This window comes from Corvus hawaiiensis, chromosome 10 (genome assembly GCF_020740725.1).
Source record: "Corvus hawaiiensis isolate bCorHaw1 chromosome 10, bCorHaw1.pri.cur, whole genome shotgun sequence".
Lineage (NCBI taxonomy): Eukaryota > Metazoa > Chordata > Aves > Passeriformes > Corvidae > Corvus > Corvus hawaiiensis.
In genome coordinates this window covers 21,204,191-21,221,607 of record NC_063222.1, presented here as the reverse complement: position 1 = coordinate 21,221,607, position 17,417 = coordinate 21,204,191, and the positions used below count along the sequence as shown (strand labels likewise).

The 17,417-nt window shown below is 41.6% G+C and overlaps 1 protein-coding gene across 2 annotated transcripts in view; it reads left to right on the top strand.

Annotated features, from left to right (window-relative positions):
- The first annotated feature begins 4,313 nt into the window (after window positions 1–4,313).
- FXR1 (FMR1 autosomal homolog 1) overlaps window positions 4,314–17,417 on the top strand; it is a 33,100-nt gene continuing 19,996 nt past the window's right edge. For both annotated transcript variants that reach the window (XM_048313885.1, XM_048313884.1), the window contains exons 1-2: window positions 4,314–4,420; window positions 13,937–13,989. In XM_048313885.1, the coding sequence (XP_048169842.1) occupies window positions 4,370–4,420; window positions 13,937–13,989 (104 nt within the window). In that variant the 5' untranslated portion in view covers window positions 4,314–4,369. The remainder of the gene's footprint in view (window positions 4,421–13,936; window positions 13,990–17,417) is intronic.

The window sequence follows — 17,417 nt, the reverse complement described above, 5'->3', positions numbered from 1 at the left end:
GCTCAATATTCAAATAATGCAAAAATCGCGGTGAAGTACAAAACAAAACAAATCAAAACACAAGTTTTACTAAGGGAGTTTTCTAAAACTACAGGCCCTTTATACAGCCCAACAGGATGATCTGTATTGAGGCCATATGTCTATAAAGACCAGTGTTGTACTACTGGATATCAGATCCTCTGCTCTACTTGCACAGGTTTACTGGAAGTAAGTTTACAAGTTTCATAGACTTCCTTCTGCTACCCAAGTACAATTTGTAGAACAAAGAAAACATACATGTAAACGAGCAAACTTGGAAGCAGATAATTTTTCAAAAAAACTTCTCCAAGACTTTTGCTGAGTTATAATGTGGTTTTGTCATTTGGTAAGACATGAGACCAATATAATCTTATCTCATAATATCTTTCAAATATCCCTCTGTGTTGTTTGTCTCCACTAAGAATTAAGGTTGCATAGTAATTTACAGAGCATCTCAGTGTTCCCTGTTTCCTCAGTTTCTGCTAAGGTTGGAAGTCTGTGGATGGATGTCTCTCATAAGCCTTCTGCCAAAATTTCAGAATGAGCAATGGAACCAAAAAGGTTTTTACCCACATAAATGTGAACCTAGATTAATTTTTTATCATTATTTTGGTTTTTATGGCATGAGTTGCTAAGTGTCAACACTTCCTTTCACTGGATGGAATATAAGGCCCAGGTTGTTACATTGTAAGAGCATGAGTCCAAACTTAGTTGACCTTGGGTTTTGCCTATTTTTTTAACAAAATTTGCTAAGAAAGGATGCTTCTGGGTTTTTATGTTACAGAAAGCTAGGAAATATGCTCAGAAAAACAGATAAATGACCCTTGTTCTGGTACCAGAAAAGGCAATCAAAATTAATTGGCAGTAAAATAACTGATAGTTTAAAATGACAACATTTTTTTCAAACAAATTTTCAGCCTACTAGTAGCATAAGAGGGATATCAATGTATGCATCTTTTCATAGCTAAATAAAATCTTACTTTATGAGATCACTATTCTGAACAGTTATGTTGTTGATTTTATTGTTGCCTCAGTCTTGCCCAAGTCTGAAAACAGTTAAATTGTTCTGCTTTTGGGTAAGATAAACATTTAACAAAGTCTGATGTCAGAAGGTCCCAGAATGACAATTCCATTGTCACCTTCAGTTACACAGATGATTCCATTAATTCATGTATGAGCTAGAGCATACTCGATATTGATTTAAAAATTGATAGTGATAGGAATCTAAAAATGCCTGTATATTTTTCCTACCTGGATACTTGCAGATTGTGGACAAAAATCACTTTTTCAAAATATTAAAACTCTGCAATGATACTATTTGACTATGAGTTACATCTTCAATGGTTTTATGGCTTTTTCCTGAACCCTCTCTAGTATGTCCACATACTTCCTGAATTTTAGAAAATGGCATTTGGAAAGATGGGGGTGTGGGTTGGTTGTTTATTTGCTGGAATCAATGCTTGCAAAGTTTTCTCTCTTGAAAATGTGGTTTATATTGCTCATACTATATCACCATCATAAATGCTTTTTCCATCCTAAATAAAGTAAGCAGGCTTTATTAACTTTCATTAATTCATTTTGAAAGGCTGTTCCAGAAACCTCCCACTGTAAACTTATTTCCAGACTAAGTTGATTAATGGTCAGTCTATATCTTTTGGGGAGTCTTTTTGCTACTCATGTTTTCTGTCTTTTATACTTCAGTCTCTCATGGATCATTATCCCCTCTGTGTGCCTTGAAGACAACATCCTAATCCTTCAGTGTTTAATGCTTCACCCTTCATTTTGCTCACTCAAATAAGGGAACTCTTTTTCTGCTCTTTCCAACCAAGGGTCCCAAGGATACAGAATCCTGCAGCTTCTGACTTCAGGCATGATGCAGCTTGCTCTGCCTCCTGAGTGGAATTTTCAAAGAGGACAGAGAATGGTTCAAGGAGGCTTACCCAAAGCATCTCCTGGACCACATAAGCTCTAGGAAATGAAAGCAGCACTTTCAATGTGGGTGTTGCAAAACGAAACAAAAAAAAAAGAAATGGAAATGAAAATGAAACCGTACGAAGTCTCATTTAAAAAGTTGTAAATAGCTACTATCAGAGGAATTCTTGAGTTCTTGAATCTGAGTAAAGATCCCCCCTTTTCTTATTTCACTGTTTAAAGCAATTTAATTTAGTAGTTACTCATAATTTACACTTAAGTGGAAACTAAGTTCAGAACAGATTCATCATCTACATTCTGGCTGATGTGCTGCAAACTATATGGCCCACAACCTGCTAGAGCCCTCTTCTACCCCATTTAACCCAGATACAGCAATCTCTCTCAATACTAACATGTAAACAACCCTGTCCCTTTAACCACTATCATCCTCACGCTTCCAGAAAAACAAACTTTATCAGGCAAATTCAGATGCAGACTGCATTGGCTCAAGCCAGTTCTCGTTATCATTGATGCCCAGAACTGTCCCTCACTTTTGCAAATGTGAACACCCAGGCACCTCACATAGTTCTGGGGTAATTTTTCTTTTGTCCGTGTCCTGTTTTTACTCCTAAGGACAGAAGCTCATGCATAGTTTGTTTCTGGGTGGGTTTTTTGTTTTTGTTTTTTTTTAACCCCAGACACCATTTTTTAGCAGTTGACATTAAGACTCTGTGTCTTGGTAGCCAAATAAACAGACCTGTCTATTCAATCTTGGAGTAATGAAAACTTTTGGCATAGAATTTTTGTAGCACAGCTGTTTGCTTCACATTACCTGGTTCCTTACTTTATCCTGGAAAATCCTGAGTGGCCTCTGCCAACAGGAAAAGAGGCACCTTATTTCAAGAAGGTCTCTCTTGTCCATGTGTGGCCTAGGCACCACGGACAGAATAAATTGTGGGTAGTTTATAAAGATTAAAACAAAATTTAGAATAAAAGGTACCCTTCAAAATTTATGTGGAATACATATTATGCAAGAATAAGAATATTCATGCTTGCAGCATGGAAAAAAATGTTCATGTTGTTGAACCCGTATGTTTCCTTTAGTTATGGCACATCAGAATCACAGAGTCATAGAAATGCTGAGGTTGAAAAAGACCTCCAAGATCATCAGGTCCAACCAACAACTCAGCACTGCCCTGTTGACCACTAAACCACGTCCCCAAGTGCCAGTGCCACACATTCTTTGACCATTTGCACCTCCTTACCCAGTAGCCAGATTTCTCAACACTTTTTGGCCTTTATTATCCAAAATCCTCACCCCTCTGACAGACATGGTTACAACTGGCACAAAAGCAAGATTAACATGAAGAAACTAAAAATAAAAACATCTGATGGATAAAATATCATCATGTCCTCCTGGTCATTTGGGGCTGATGCCCAACGGGAAAGGGCATTTGAAAGCATTGCTATTGTAATGGCCTTAGGCTGACATGGCAGATTCAGATTACATATCGGGAAAAAAATGTCACGGTTAGGGCGGTCAGACATTGGAACAGGTGGCCCAAGGAGGTGGTGGTCACCATCCCTGGAGGTGCTTAAGAGGCATTTGCATCTGGCGCTGGGTGATGTGGTTTAGGGGTTACAGTCGTAGTGCTGGGTTGATGGTTGAACTTCATTATCTTAAAGGTCTCTTCCAACCCCGATGATTCTACGGTTCTATATTTAAAACTATTGCAAGAACACACGCATTTGGCACAGGTACAGGCCGTTCATCAGGCTCTGCATGACTAAGCTGATGTGAGCATCCAGCTCACAGCACAATTCGCGTCCCAGTGCGTTGTGAGGCCCAGCACAGCAGAGGCATTTTAAATTTTTTATTGTTTCTCTCGGCAGCAGCACACGAGGAAAGCAGGCAGGCAGGCACGCAGGGCAGCCCGGCCGGGGTGTGAGCAGGGCGGGGCAGGGCGGCGTGAAGGACAAAGCCGAGCTGGCCGCTGGATGTCGAGCACCATCTTGGCCGCCCCGGGCGGCGGCTAAGGAGCCGAAGGTGCCCCCTCAGGCGCGGCCTTTTGAGCGGCGTTCACTGCAAAGCACGGCCCGCCCCGCACCGTGCCCGCCCCGCACCGTGCCCGCACCCGCGCCCCGCGCTCCCCCCTCAGCCCCGTGCCGGCGGGCGGAGAGGTAACGGTGGCGAGCCCTTTCCGGGAGCCTTTCCCGCAGGAAACGCCCCGCTCCGCCAGCAGCGGAGAGCCCTCCCCGCAGCGCCCGCCCCGCCCCGCCCCGCCCCGCTCCGCTCCGGCGGCTGCCGGCCCGCCCGGAGGAGCAGGAGGGGCCGGAGGCGCGGCCCCGGCGGGCGGGGGGCGGAGGGGGCGGGCGCCGCGCGCTCCCCCCGCGGTGACAGTTTCTAGAAGCTCGTCCCGGCGTCCTTTGCGGCCCCAACATGGAGGAGCTGACGGTGGAAGTGCGCGGCTCCAACGGGGCCTTCTACAAGGTACCGGCGGCGGGGGCGGCGCGGGCGGCTCCGCGCCCGGCGGGGCCGGGGCCGAAGGGCGGCGGGGGAGGGGACGGTGAGCGGGGAAGGTGCCGGGGTGCGGGGGGTTTGGGGCCGGGGGCGGCGGGGATGGAGCGGGGCGGCGGCGGCGGGGGGGGCGGCGGTGACGAGGCTGGTGAGGGCTGCGCGCAGGGGAGGTTCGTGTGTGGGGAAGGCAGAGCCCCGGCGGGGCCGGGGGGAGCAGATGCGCTGCGCGGGGATTCCCTGAGCCTTCTTGTTGGGAAGGGTGGGTGGGTGTGTGGGGGGGTTGGTGTTGGAAGATGCAGGGGCTTTTGGGTGGTATGGGGTGAACCGGGGCGATAATAATGATTTTTAAATATTTTAAATATTTTTTTTTTTTAAGATTTCGGGTTTATTTATGCCTTCAGAAATCTTCTTTCACCATCACCCTCCCTGGAATGCCAGGATGGTACAGGATCAATGCAGAATACTCTCAGCTGTTGCCTGTCAGTCATTTTCCCCTAAGCCTGGCTTCAGATGTTTAAGAATCCCAGCTCTTTTTATGGCAGTAGGCTCCTGTCTTCCTCTCCAGAAGGGCTGATTCCAGCCAGTATTGTGAGCACGCAGCGTGGCTGTGTTCTGGGAGGATTTAATCTCGGGACTCTCTTTAGCTATTGTGCCTAACCACATGCACAGTGTGGTATTGTACAGGCAATACTGCACTTGGTGTGAGGGTGTCCCTTTTAATTCCCTCTCCCTCCCTTCTGAATTTCCTGTGTGCAGCTGTGGATTTGGCTTGGGAATCATGTGGTGATTGTACAGTATGTAGAGGCAGTTGGGTGTAAGGGATTGTAACCAGCTGACTTCAGGAGTTAGTTCTTTCGACTGGCCAAGACAAATGGGAGATATCCTTATGAGGAAAGAATGCAGTGGGAGAAGCTGCATCCCCTTGGTGAGAAACCCTCTGAAAATTTTACCAAAATCAGTAGATAATATATTTTATACATTAGGTAAATTTTTGGTTGAACTTGAAGTATCATGCAGAAACGGACATCAGAGTCATTTTCATCTAGAACAGGATACTCCTAAATAGAATGGATTTTCCCCCCTGACCATGAAGAAGCCCAGAATTTAGAAACACTTTTCTTAGCTTTCCATTTTATACCTTGTGGTCTTGGACAACTTTCCAAATGATGGATCAGTTGTTCTTGTGCGTAAGAGGAATTTCACACACATGGGGGTATGAGGTGTGCTGAATTTTTGGACTGAAGGGACCCGTGTACACAGAATTTGCTACAATAAACTTGATCTAAAATCTGCAAGGATGACATCTCTCCTAAGTCAGTGGGAATTATCAGACTTGGATTAGCACCATTATGTGTTTTAGCCCTGTGAACAGTGATTTAAAAAAGCAGAAGTTTTAATTAAAAATGACATAATGGCTTTGAGATTAATGAAGTGGGGATTAAGTCCAGGGATGGCATCTTCATGGTGGATGAAGGCAGGTTAGAATGATTGGATGCACAGTAATCAAAGCCCCAACTCAGAGTAATCCACTCTTAATGTGGAGGGGGAAAAAACACACAACCCCCATAAAAAAAAACTTCCCAAACCAAATCATTTAAACAAACACAATTTTAAAAGATTATTCTTGTGAGTTAAATGCAGTGAAGTGTGTGTGTCAGTGACTCCATTTTGTGAGTCTTACTCTTGAGGAAGGCAGAGGTTTTGCATTTGTTTTGGAGCTAGGTAACACTCCTAGGTCACTTGCTGTTTAAAGTGACCTAAAGCAAAGAGGTGTGTCAGTCTCTTCTAGGAAGTGTCCTATTTTAGGCACCAGTAGCATTGATCATTGCAACATAATGACAAGATGCCCATCTTTTCTAAGCTGTTCTATGGAAGGTGGCAAAAGTTTTCTGAAGAGAAAAAGCAGAATTTGTAAGATGGGATGAGATTTGATGTTTTCCCTTAGACCAGTCTGATTAATTAGCACGACATAACCCCATGAAAATGAGATCAGAAAGAACCTGCTATGCCAATAGAGATAAAAAAAGCTATGTAAACAATTACGTGAGAGATTTTCTTTTAATGAGTTGTTACTGCGATCTGCAACTTTCCTGCAGTAGAACAAATGTAGTGGTTAAATCTATTGGAGCATTGCAGTGGGTTTTCACTATTTACTAGAGGTATGACCATGGTGGATAGTACTCTGTAGTTTCTTTAGTTCCTCTAATAATTGCTCTTCAGTTTTTACAGGGAATTCTTCATAAGAGTAGGTAGAACATACATGATATGTATACACTATGGTTGCAATTAATTAGTATGGAAAATTAATGTTCTTTATTAAAATTCATGCATCATGAAAAGCATTTTGAGTTTTCATGTATCAGTGGACAGTTATGGTAGATCCTAAGATAATTTAAAAAAAATTATAAGAGAAAGCATGTTATGATCTTTTTAAATTTTATGATCTCTTTAATTTTAAACTTGTATTTCTAAATCACCAAACTAATTTGTGATTTCTCGTTTTTTCATTTGCTTTAAAGATGCAATGTAATCTGGAGAGCAGGACAGCATTTACCGTATATTTTATTCCATATTCTCAACCATTACACAGCAGAGCCAGTGTTTAGCCACTTCCTGCAGCTCAGAAGACTTTGTATATATCACAATATTGAGTACCCGTTCTCTTTGGAGAGCAGATGGCAGTGGGGGGGGCTCAAAATGGTTGTGGGCTTCTGAAAAATGGGGAGGTTTGTGCTGTGGAACAGGGGAGAACAGACAGGGTTGCTGAAAACCACTGGTTAAGGGTTTGCATATATTAAAGGTGCTGTGAGAGCTTCCTGACAGTAGAAAAGTTGATGCTTTCTAGGTGAGGACTAGATGGCAGAAAAGTTTTTGTCTTTGGGACATTAGAGCAGACTTTTTTTAATGTATGGAATGATCAAAAATACCTGGATTTCTTTGGCTTCTGAATGTGTTGAAGAGAGTGAAAGCTGAATACTCCCAGCCTTGTCTTGGCCTGCCTGCAGTGTTTTCAGGATGATGCTTCACTGTGTCGTTAAGATGATGAAGTAATTCACAGTATCACAGATGGCTGAGGCTGGCAGAGACTGTGGGAGTTCACCTGGTCCACACCTCTGCTCAGGTGGGGCCACTTAAAGCCCGTTGCCCATGTCCAGATGGCTTTTGAATATCTCTGCGAATGCAGACTCTACAACCTCCCAACCAACCTGTGCTTCTGCTCAGTCACTCTCACAGTGGGGAAAAAAAAAAAAAAGTGTTTCCTGACATTCATATAGATATTCCCATGTTCCCATTTGTGCCATTGCCTCTGGACCTGCCAGTTGTGGAGGGTCTTGGAAGAACAAGACAAAAACTTCTGTTTTACTCAGTGTCTCCATCAGCCTTTATGTGCACACTTATATGCAAATTAAGAGCCTGGTGATTCACATTATTCATGATTTCCCATGTCAGCTTCCCTGAAATAAGTTGGACCTTACAGTAAGACCAAGGTACATAAGTTGAACATGAAATCAATTCCTCTGAGTCTTTCAGTGGCATCTGAACGACTGGAAGATCCATTGTGTTCTTCCTTGTAGGGACTTCGTGCTGGAAAATGGGCTCTGGTGTGCTGCAGGCCCTTGTGTTCTTTAAGTTCTACAGTAGTAGCTGTTCAGATTATGCAAGAGGAAAAAAACCCCATGAATTAAAACGGAACTCAGCCTTAATTTACAGGTTCTGAAGTGCTTCCTTGTTGGCCTGTTCCTCTTTCAAGAGGTGCAGTTGTTCTGGTAACAGGACTAAGCAAAGTGCTGGTAGCAGGAGTTGCCATCGGCCTCAAGGCAGACACAAGCCAAAATATTACTAAGGGGAGAAAATTATGAGTGAATAGCATACACCATTTCTCCACATGTAGAGCCAAAGCTTGATGAGCAACTCTGGGAGAGAAAGTTTATGCATCAATAAAAATATAATTATTTTTTAAAATTTTTCTTACAATTTTTAATTGGTGGCTTTGCAAACAACTTGAGTTGCTCTGAGTGGTTTTTAGCTTGATGGCTATTAAAATAGGAAATTGTCATTAGTAGTGTAGTTTACGCACTTTTCATACCCAATTACTACACCAGGAAACTGTAACTGGAATGACCTTTGTTTTTTCTTTAAAGATCTCGACTGTTATAATTCTCAGCATTTTTTTATTACATCTAGCCTTACATCTATATGGGTGGGAAATTTTAGACATTTTAGAGTTGTTCCTGATCAGTTAGTTGAAAGTTGTGTGGAGTCTTGCAAGAAGTAGCTGTAGTCTTTGTTGCTCTTGATGAGCTGCTTCTTGAGCCTTTTAGGCTGATAGAAAGGAGATGCCAGAGGGAATAGTTACTGATTGCTGAGGCACGTGATCAGTGGAAGGTGTCTTCCAGAAGTTTAGCCCTTTTGGAGGATGCGTATGAAGCAGTGTAAGTAATGAGTCATGGAGACTTCCATGAGTAAGCCCAAACCAGGGGATTCAGTGCTGAAGCTCTTGCACAACTGTCAGAAGTATCCTTGAATTTACATGTGGTAATTGTGATTGTGGATGGAAATAAGCAGTGATGTCATAAATAAAACTGTGGTTTCTAAAACTGATGTGATAGTTCAGGATATTTTTCTTTCCTGATACCTGCCTGTAATGTTTGTGTTTTGCAGTAAGCCACAGCTGCTTGCTATTATTAGTGCAGCTAATCACTTGTAATGAAAATAATATCAAGTTCAGTCTTTCTTGTCCAGTGGTTTGATTATTTACAAGTTTCCTTTGTTTGCTTTAGTTTCCTTTTTTTTTCCTTTGGGGGCTCAGTATGATCATCATTTAGTAATAATTATTTCACGTGTTTGTTACATGAAACAGTTGTGTTTCAGTGTTAGAAACACTAAGGGTTCTTGCATCTGAAAAGGAGTGAAAGGCTTGGTAATTGGATATAGGCTGCTTGGCCTTTATGTCACTGGTTCAGAAACAGTCCATGGTACCAGATGCTGAAGTGTTTGCTGTTTGAAATTGGTCCAGTAGTGGGTAAGGTGATTTTAATACAGTTTTAGTGTGCAGGTATGCAGGACTCAAAAGCCAGCACAGTGGCTGTCCCTGGAAAGAAAGTTTGCAGCTAAACTAACAGCACCTCATTTTTAGATTAGATCCACCCTACTTGGGGGTCAGATAAACTTACAGAAAGTAGGATAGAGAGGGAACTTGGATTGTGTCTACCTGTTTTACAGATTTTGTGACTTTGCCTAGAACTGGATTTAAAAATAAAAAAAGTTGTGTGTGCATATACACACACAGACATACAGTTCACTCTAAGGGCACTTCAGTAAGTCTTGATCCGTTTATGTTATCAGCAGATCCTAATCCTAAATCCATGGGCAAAACCCAGGTAAAAGGGAAAGAGTGTGTGTGGGTGTCTGTTATGAAATGAGGAAGTCTCGGCTGCAGTGATTTTGGTGCAAATGATTGGTTGAGAGTTTCCTGCCCCGTTGTTCACCCTGCATACCCTGTCCAGCCCTGGGCGAGACTGGCTGGTTCTCCCATCCCCTCCCTCTGCAGGTGCTGGTGTTGGGAGCCCGGCTCCTGCCAAGTGAGTGGCAGAGACAGGTCTGAACCCAGGAGCCTGTGGAGCCAGCAGGACATTAATAGCCTGTAGTACAGTACAGTCCCCTGTCCTCCTGAGCTGGGCTGCTCCAGCCAGGGCATACATGGACTGCCAGAGATCCAGCTCACAGCACAAACGGAGTGACTGACACTAATATCTGGACAGGCCAAATCAGAGGTCTGGCAAGATGAAGTCATGTCAGTTTTTCTTCCCCTCTTGCCCTCCACAGATTTGTGTGTCATATAAAAGACACACAAAGGTTATGTGTAAGCTTACTTGCTGATACTACAAATCCTCACTCTTTTTGTTGCCACTGTGTTTATTGATGATGTATTTGGTGGTCTCCTGTTAGCTCTGCCTCATCACTGGAGGTACATGGAATGATATGTAGGAACATAGTACTCTTCAAACTCAGATACTGGCATTACCTGTCTTAGGCAACACTACTAAATTAAATTTCAGTAATGGAGGACCTTGTTCATTAGAGGAAAAGTTAAGGTGATGCATCATTACTTAATTTAGTAGAGAATGTTTTTGATACAGTGTCAGGTATGATTAGTGCAAATCTATTTATATAGGTTACCTCACAAATAAAGAACTCCAAAACTCCCTAATTGAAACTCAGGTTATTTAGTTTTCTGTTTTATGTTCATCACACCTCTTCTGGAGAAATTCTTGTGAATTTATAGGATTTACTATAACTTTTCATGTAAAAAGTCTGGTTTGTGTTAGTAAATACTTTAATGTCACACTTTTTTGGTAAAACCTTTTTTTTTTTTTTTTTTTAAAATTTAATTTAATAATCATAGACTCTATGATGACTTCTTTAAAAACTACACTAAATCTCATCCTGACACTCATGAAATCTCTTTCTGGTTTTATCTGGAAGTTGTATATACAGCTGATCATGTGTATAGTCAGGGTTGAAGGTAGGAAAGTCATATGCAGGAAGTTTTGCTTTCAGAAAATGTTCTAATGATACTTTTGACATCCTTCTTGACAATAATGAAATAATTTCTTAGAAAACTATTTGAAAGTCACATTGAGTTATCATTATTTCTAGTTCTATTACAAATGGACCATACAGTCCATAATACCTCATAGACTGCTGTGTTTCAGTTGCTGTAAATGTGATTTCATCCCCACAGCTGTAGAGAAATTGATAATAGTAGGAAGTAATTGTACAGTTAGACTTTGATCAGACTTTTCAGACCTCACAACAATAAAATTAAGTAATAATTACATAATTTAATACTTTACGTATGTGCAATTGTGACCTGAAGTGCATACTTGATAGGTGTTATGCTTGATTATACTAGGGAGTGAAAGAGTTTGGGAATACCAAGTGAAAAAGCTGTGCAGGTAATTCCAAGGCAGTTGCTGCCTACGTGTCTGCCAGCAGTGAGTCTGCATTACATTCTCCTGTGGGAGGGAAGAGCAGTGTGCATACACACTTTGAACTGAAAGACTTCCTTCTGTGAAGGAGTTCCTGAAACCCACATGGTGTTGTAAAATGTACACACTCTTTATTGGAATTTGTACTTTAGATTTTATTAAAAATTGTCCCAGGTTTCTGTTTATGCAGCTGATGTTTGTGCAGTGTCAGCTGTTGGGCTGCTGAGAGCCGCATCTCTGCATTACTGTTCCACTTCAGCTTTGGCATTCTTCAGTGGGACCCTAGCTTGAAAATTGGTTGCAACTGTTAAACCTGTGTGTAACTTACACAGAATCCCACACTTCACCTGGTAATGGGCTAATTGTCTTAAATCCTCAAAAGTCAATGCAGTTGGATTCCTTTTCTTCACTTCTTTTGTTTTATTAATGAAATCTGCAGTCAGTGGATTAATGACTTTCTAAACTCTACCAAGCATTAAGTTCTGAATGTTAATCAGATGTTTTATGGTACCTGAATTGGAATCTCTTTTGATTCTGAAGTTGTGCTTTTTAGCAAAGGAAAGAACTGAATTCAGTTCTGCAGAATAAAATTTTAGCTACTATAAGCTGACCTTAGAAACACGTTGAGTACTGTGAGAACACAACAGTAACAGAAGACCAGATTCAGCTATGAAATAAGTGAAGTAAAGCAGCATAATGAGGCAGAGACTAGTATGGAATCACAGACTCTTGGAATGCAGATAAATGGCTGTCTCTGGTAGGGAGTTAATCTCTCCCTGTAAATGCTGTTGTCTCTTGATAAGTTGTCATGTAGCAGAATGCTGGACTGCATGAAGTTGATTCTCAGTGCTGTGACTTCAATGTTTTGTCCCTGTATAGAGTTTGGATGAATTGTAGCAGAGTTAATTCCTGTTTTGTGCACTGTATGCCATGTTAATTTGTCCCCATGCTGGGGCATGTTTGAAGGGAACTCTTGGTAGCATAAATTTGGGAGAAGTTCTGCTTTATCTCTGTTGCTGGCTTACACGTGCTTTAGGCAGTAAAATTTTTTATGCTCTTTACATGTTTAAACAGACATAACTTTATACTCCCATCCAGTTTCCTTGAAACTGAAAGTCCCTGATTCTGGGTGTATTTTACTGTCAACTTTTTCACTTGCTTACCTTTCAAAGAAGAAGATTTGCCTGCCTTCCCTTGCAGTGGCAGGATGGCCTTTGAGAGGGCTTATTTTATTAGGAGCACACTAGGTGGTTCAACAAGATGATTTCTGGTGACCTGCTTTGTTGAGGGTTACCAGTGTGCTTTCGGCTAGAACCAGTCTTTTGTGTTGCTGACAGATGGGTTTGAGGGAAGCCCAGGGAGCAGAAAAGCAGGTTTTGAGCAAATGCTTTCAGAGCACTGACCGAGTATGAGCTCAGGTAAAAGGAGATTTGTTTTTATAGGCCCTTTGCAGCCAGCTGTCAGTGTGGGCTCCTTTACTGTCTGTCATTACATGGAGGGATCTACTGTGTCAAAATTTATCTTTCCCTGAGCTGACACATAATACCTCAGTGGGCTAGTTGCTCCTTGCACAGCTGAAATATTCTTCGTCCTCCTCAGCTGGCAGTTTCTTAAGGGGATATAATCCATTCAGCAGATTCCTGGAACTTGTCTTAACCTAGCTATGCAGCTTTCTTACTCCTTTAAGAACTGCAGGGTTCTCCTTGACCACCTCTACTTGGGAAATACCAGGCTGGAACAAAGGCAGGAGTAATGTTCCTTTTATCTTTTTTTTTTTACTATTATTTTTTTCAGCATGCCTACCTTTCATAATAGAGAAATGTAGCAGCCTAATTTTTGCATGGATACATGGGTATAACTCAGTGAGGTTGATCTTTGTCTTTAGGTTTTTGGCACAATCAATGCCCCCTACATATAAGCACAAAAAATCCATGAAATACTGTATTCTCTTTGTTTTCCTGGGAGGTCCTACAGGCATTTGGCCTCATCCAGTCCCAATTTAGTACCTGAAAGACGATACCATAACTAGCTGTGTGGCAGCCTCTACTGCCAAGTGTGATTCAAACTGGCCGCTGTACTGCTCAGAGGGACAGTTGTTTAGGATTCAGTTTGTGTTGGGAAGAACACCAATGAAGCAAATAGTGCTGTGCACAGCCATTTGAATAACTGCTCTTGCCTGGACCTCTCTCATTTTGTTCCTGTAAAACACCTGTGCACAGCTGTGGGTAAAGTAAGAAACTCTGGATAGGGAGTTCAGTTGTAAATGTGCTGGTCAGATTTGAGCAGTCATTGGGAGCAATCCCTGTGCTCTGCACGTCTTGGAATAGGCAGCTAAGAATATCATCAACCTCGTGCAAAGAGTGGGAGTGTGTCTTGGAGCTTTCCTAAATTGGAACCTCAGTGTTAGTGGTGGTTTTGGCTCAGTTTCAGGCTGTATTGAAATTGGTGCCTTTTTGATTTCACATGCATTCTTGTAACAAAAATGTTTTTGTTTTAGGGGTTTATCAAAGATGTTCATGAGGACTCCCTCACAGTTGTATTTGAAAACAAGTAAGTATTTTATTTTTTAAAATAATCATTTGAATATTAGGTTATTTCAGTTTTGTGCTTCTGCTGATGTTTTTTGTTTAATTGTTTTGCCTTTAAGAGGAAGCAGATTTCATTAGATACAGTTCTAGAAGTACAGGCTCACTATTCTGTTCAGCTTCCATGAACTGCCTTCTTGAATCTGTATAGGATTCAGCTCATCAGTTACACAGTCCTGTACATCAGTCTGTACATTCTTTGATATCTTTAGTGATGCCCATAGATGTGGCAGCCAAATTTAATTAACATAGGAATCAGTGGCACAGGCTTGATACTCTTACACAAAAGTAGAAAAAGGTGGAAAATACCAAAGTACTTAAATCAGCCATTCTTTGTCTACTCTCTGGAATGCTGTTCACTATTCTCAACCAGAGAAAAGTAAAAATATCCTGATGGTGATTTTTTTCTTTTAACTATTAGGAAGATAAATATACATGTATATCCAGTCAAAAGACCTGTTGAGTGGAAAAGAGTGCAGATCTGGTAGCAAATCTTGAAGAAGAATTATCCATGAGGCCCATTTCATTTAATATATAAACACAGCAGTGCTGCTAGGAACTCGTTGTGGCAAGCCAAGGATAATCCATGGGATAGTAAAGTACAAATGAGTACCTGTTGTTCAGCATTCTGACTGATAGCTCTGTGGATTACCTGGGAGATTCCAGTGCTAATTCCAAATACTCTGTGAGCTACGCACTCTTTCCTGTTTCCCTTCCAGTTACTAGGTGGAGATCCTATAAAATGTGTCTGCTTTTGATGTGAAAATTGTTAGTAACCTTTGTCACCTCTAGCCTGTAGATCAGTTTTGAGCCTTTCTTCAAGAAAGATTGCTGGGTAATAAAGGTAATACTAGGGAGTGTGCAAGTGTGTCCTTATAAACAGCGTTTATAATCCCAGGTGTGTATGTGTGTGTACATATATACATGTGTGTAAAAGTAAATCCTTTGGGGGGGGGACATAAGTAATCCTGGGGTTTACTCTGCAAAGCCCAGCGTTTGTTTCTTTCTAGCCTGTGTTTTCTAGTCCTTATTTTATGAAAACAGTTAGAAGATGAGGTGGCAACCATGATTTATACTAACACTGAGGTGGTTATGGAAGCTGTATCTGTCTCCTAGGTTTTCATACCCTCACCCCAAAACCCAACAAACAGAAAAAAAATTAAACCCTTCATCTTACCCATGGTCTGAGAAGATGTGACAAATCTTCAGTTTCATCTTCAACATCCATATTACTTTATAAAGAAAAGTAATTACTTCTCTTTGCATTCAAAGTATATACTTTCATATCAGAAACCACGTAAGCTAAAGGAAGTGCCAGGGGTTTGCAGCAGGAGTGGAATTGTTGGCAAACGCATTTCTAGTATTTAGTATCCATATCATCCATGTGTTTTACAGAAAGTCTGGCAGCAGCAGCCATGTTTCAAAAAGGATGGGCTGCAGCATATGTGGAGTGTTCTGTTGACTAAAAATAGATCTGATCAGGATGGGTGTACACAGCCATTTATTCTATGACGTAAATCTGATCAATTCTTATGCTTTTTATGGAGTTAAATTCGTCAGGGCTTTAGTGGAACCGAAGTTGGCAAGAGTGACCTGCGCTGAGAGCATCAGTGTTGTGATAGTGATTATCACTAGCAAATACACTTGTCTACCCCACAATAGGCAGTCTAAACTGTTACTTTGCACATTCTGCTGTTAGCCAATCTTAATCTACAGCTGTTGTAAGGTTCCCAAAGTTAAGTGTACCAGCACAGACTGCTAATGATGATTTTGTGGCCATAGCAACACGCAGTCTCTGAGCAGGTAGCCTTAATTCTTTTAAGAGACATTTTCTGAGGTTAAGGAGGCAAAGGAATGAATGCGGAAGCTTCAGGAACTGGAAACTTTTATTACTGTTAGATAGAAAATTGGATCTTGAGGTGCAGTTTCATAGAGGCTCATTGGAGTTTGAAGCAGCTGTATTGAAGGAGAGGCTTCTGTGTTGTAAGAAGCAAGAACCTCCCTTTATTGTGATTGGTACCCTGTAGTTCAAGCATTAGTTCTGTCAGATTGTCTTAGTAGGTAGTTTGTAGCCCATCACAAGTAATTTCTTAAAACATCTTGTTTTGCATCTCACCAGTGAGATGCTCCAATTCTGGACTTAAAAAGTTTTGCTACCAAAACTTGGACTCATATTCTGGGAACTGAGCCTTCTGTGCCCTTTTCCACTGTGCACTTCCTTCACTGGCAGGGAGAGGAAGGAAAAACCCAAACCATGAGATTAGTAACCGTTATATTTGCAACGAGGGCAGTTTAATTGCAACTGAATTTTTTTGCCAGCCTCCTTCACCATTTCTCAGAAATAGAATGTGATTTGATTAACATTTTGTAGCCAAAATACCTTCCAGCCTCAACAAAAGCTATCCGTGTCAGAGAATCCTTAAGGTTGGAAAGGCTTATGCTTGATCCTCTGAGATGAAATCCAGCTATTAGTCCTGCACCACAATGTTCACCACTAAACCATGTGGCCAAGTGCCACATCTGTGTGCCTTTGAACACCTCTGGGAATGGAGATTCCACCACCTCCTTGGGTAGCCCATTCCAGTGTCTGACCACCTTTGTAGTGAAGAAATTTCTCCTAGTATCAACCTAAATCTCCCTGGCACAACTTGACACCATTTCTTTTCAGGTCCCTCTGGGCTTCCTTTTCTCCAGGCTGAGCCCCCCCAGCTCCCTCAGCTGCTCCTCATCAGATCTATGCCCCAGACCATTCACCAGCATCCTAGCCCTTCTCTGAATGTGTTCCAGCACCTCAGTAATAATCTTCATGCGTTTTTGTTCTTTTTCAAACTATAATTGAAAGAAAAATTTTATTATAATGTCTAGATTAAAACTGTATGATACGTAACATCTTTATTAAGTGAGATACTTGAGTGTAAGCTGTCTTTTCAGACCAAACATGTAAATGTATCCATCTTCTTACCTAGAAAGTTGCAGAAGTGCCCTTTGCTCCTTATGCTCAGACTCGTTCCACTAATTTAGGCTGCTCTGTCTGCAGGTTGTTATAAGTAAGCAAAGCAAATGACTTGCAGTAATCCTTACTGTTGCAAGTTGGTTGGTTCTGATTCTGTTGGTGTCTAATGTGAATCAGATGGGCAGAAATGGTGGACATTGCAATACTTTGACAGATACCGTTAAAAGTCCCTCAGATACTCTAAATTAATAGGGGTTTTGTGAAGGGTCTTTTTTCCCCTGATTTTATGTCAAGCTGTGTAGAGTCTTTAGTTGGATTTCTGACTAAGAGCGAGGAACAGCTGATGGCATTCTGTGACATTCACAGAGTAGAAGGAAAAGGAATTTCAGGGGAGCACAGTGGATTTAATTGCTCCAGTAGTCTTCATAAAATGCGCTGAA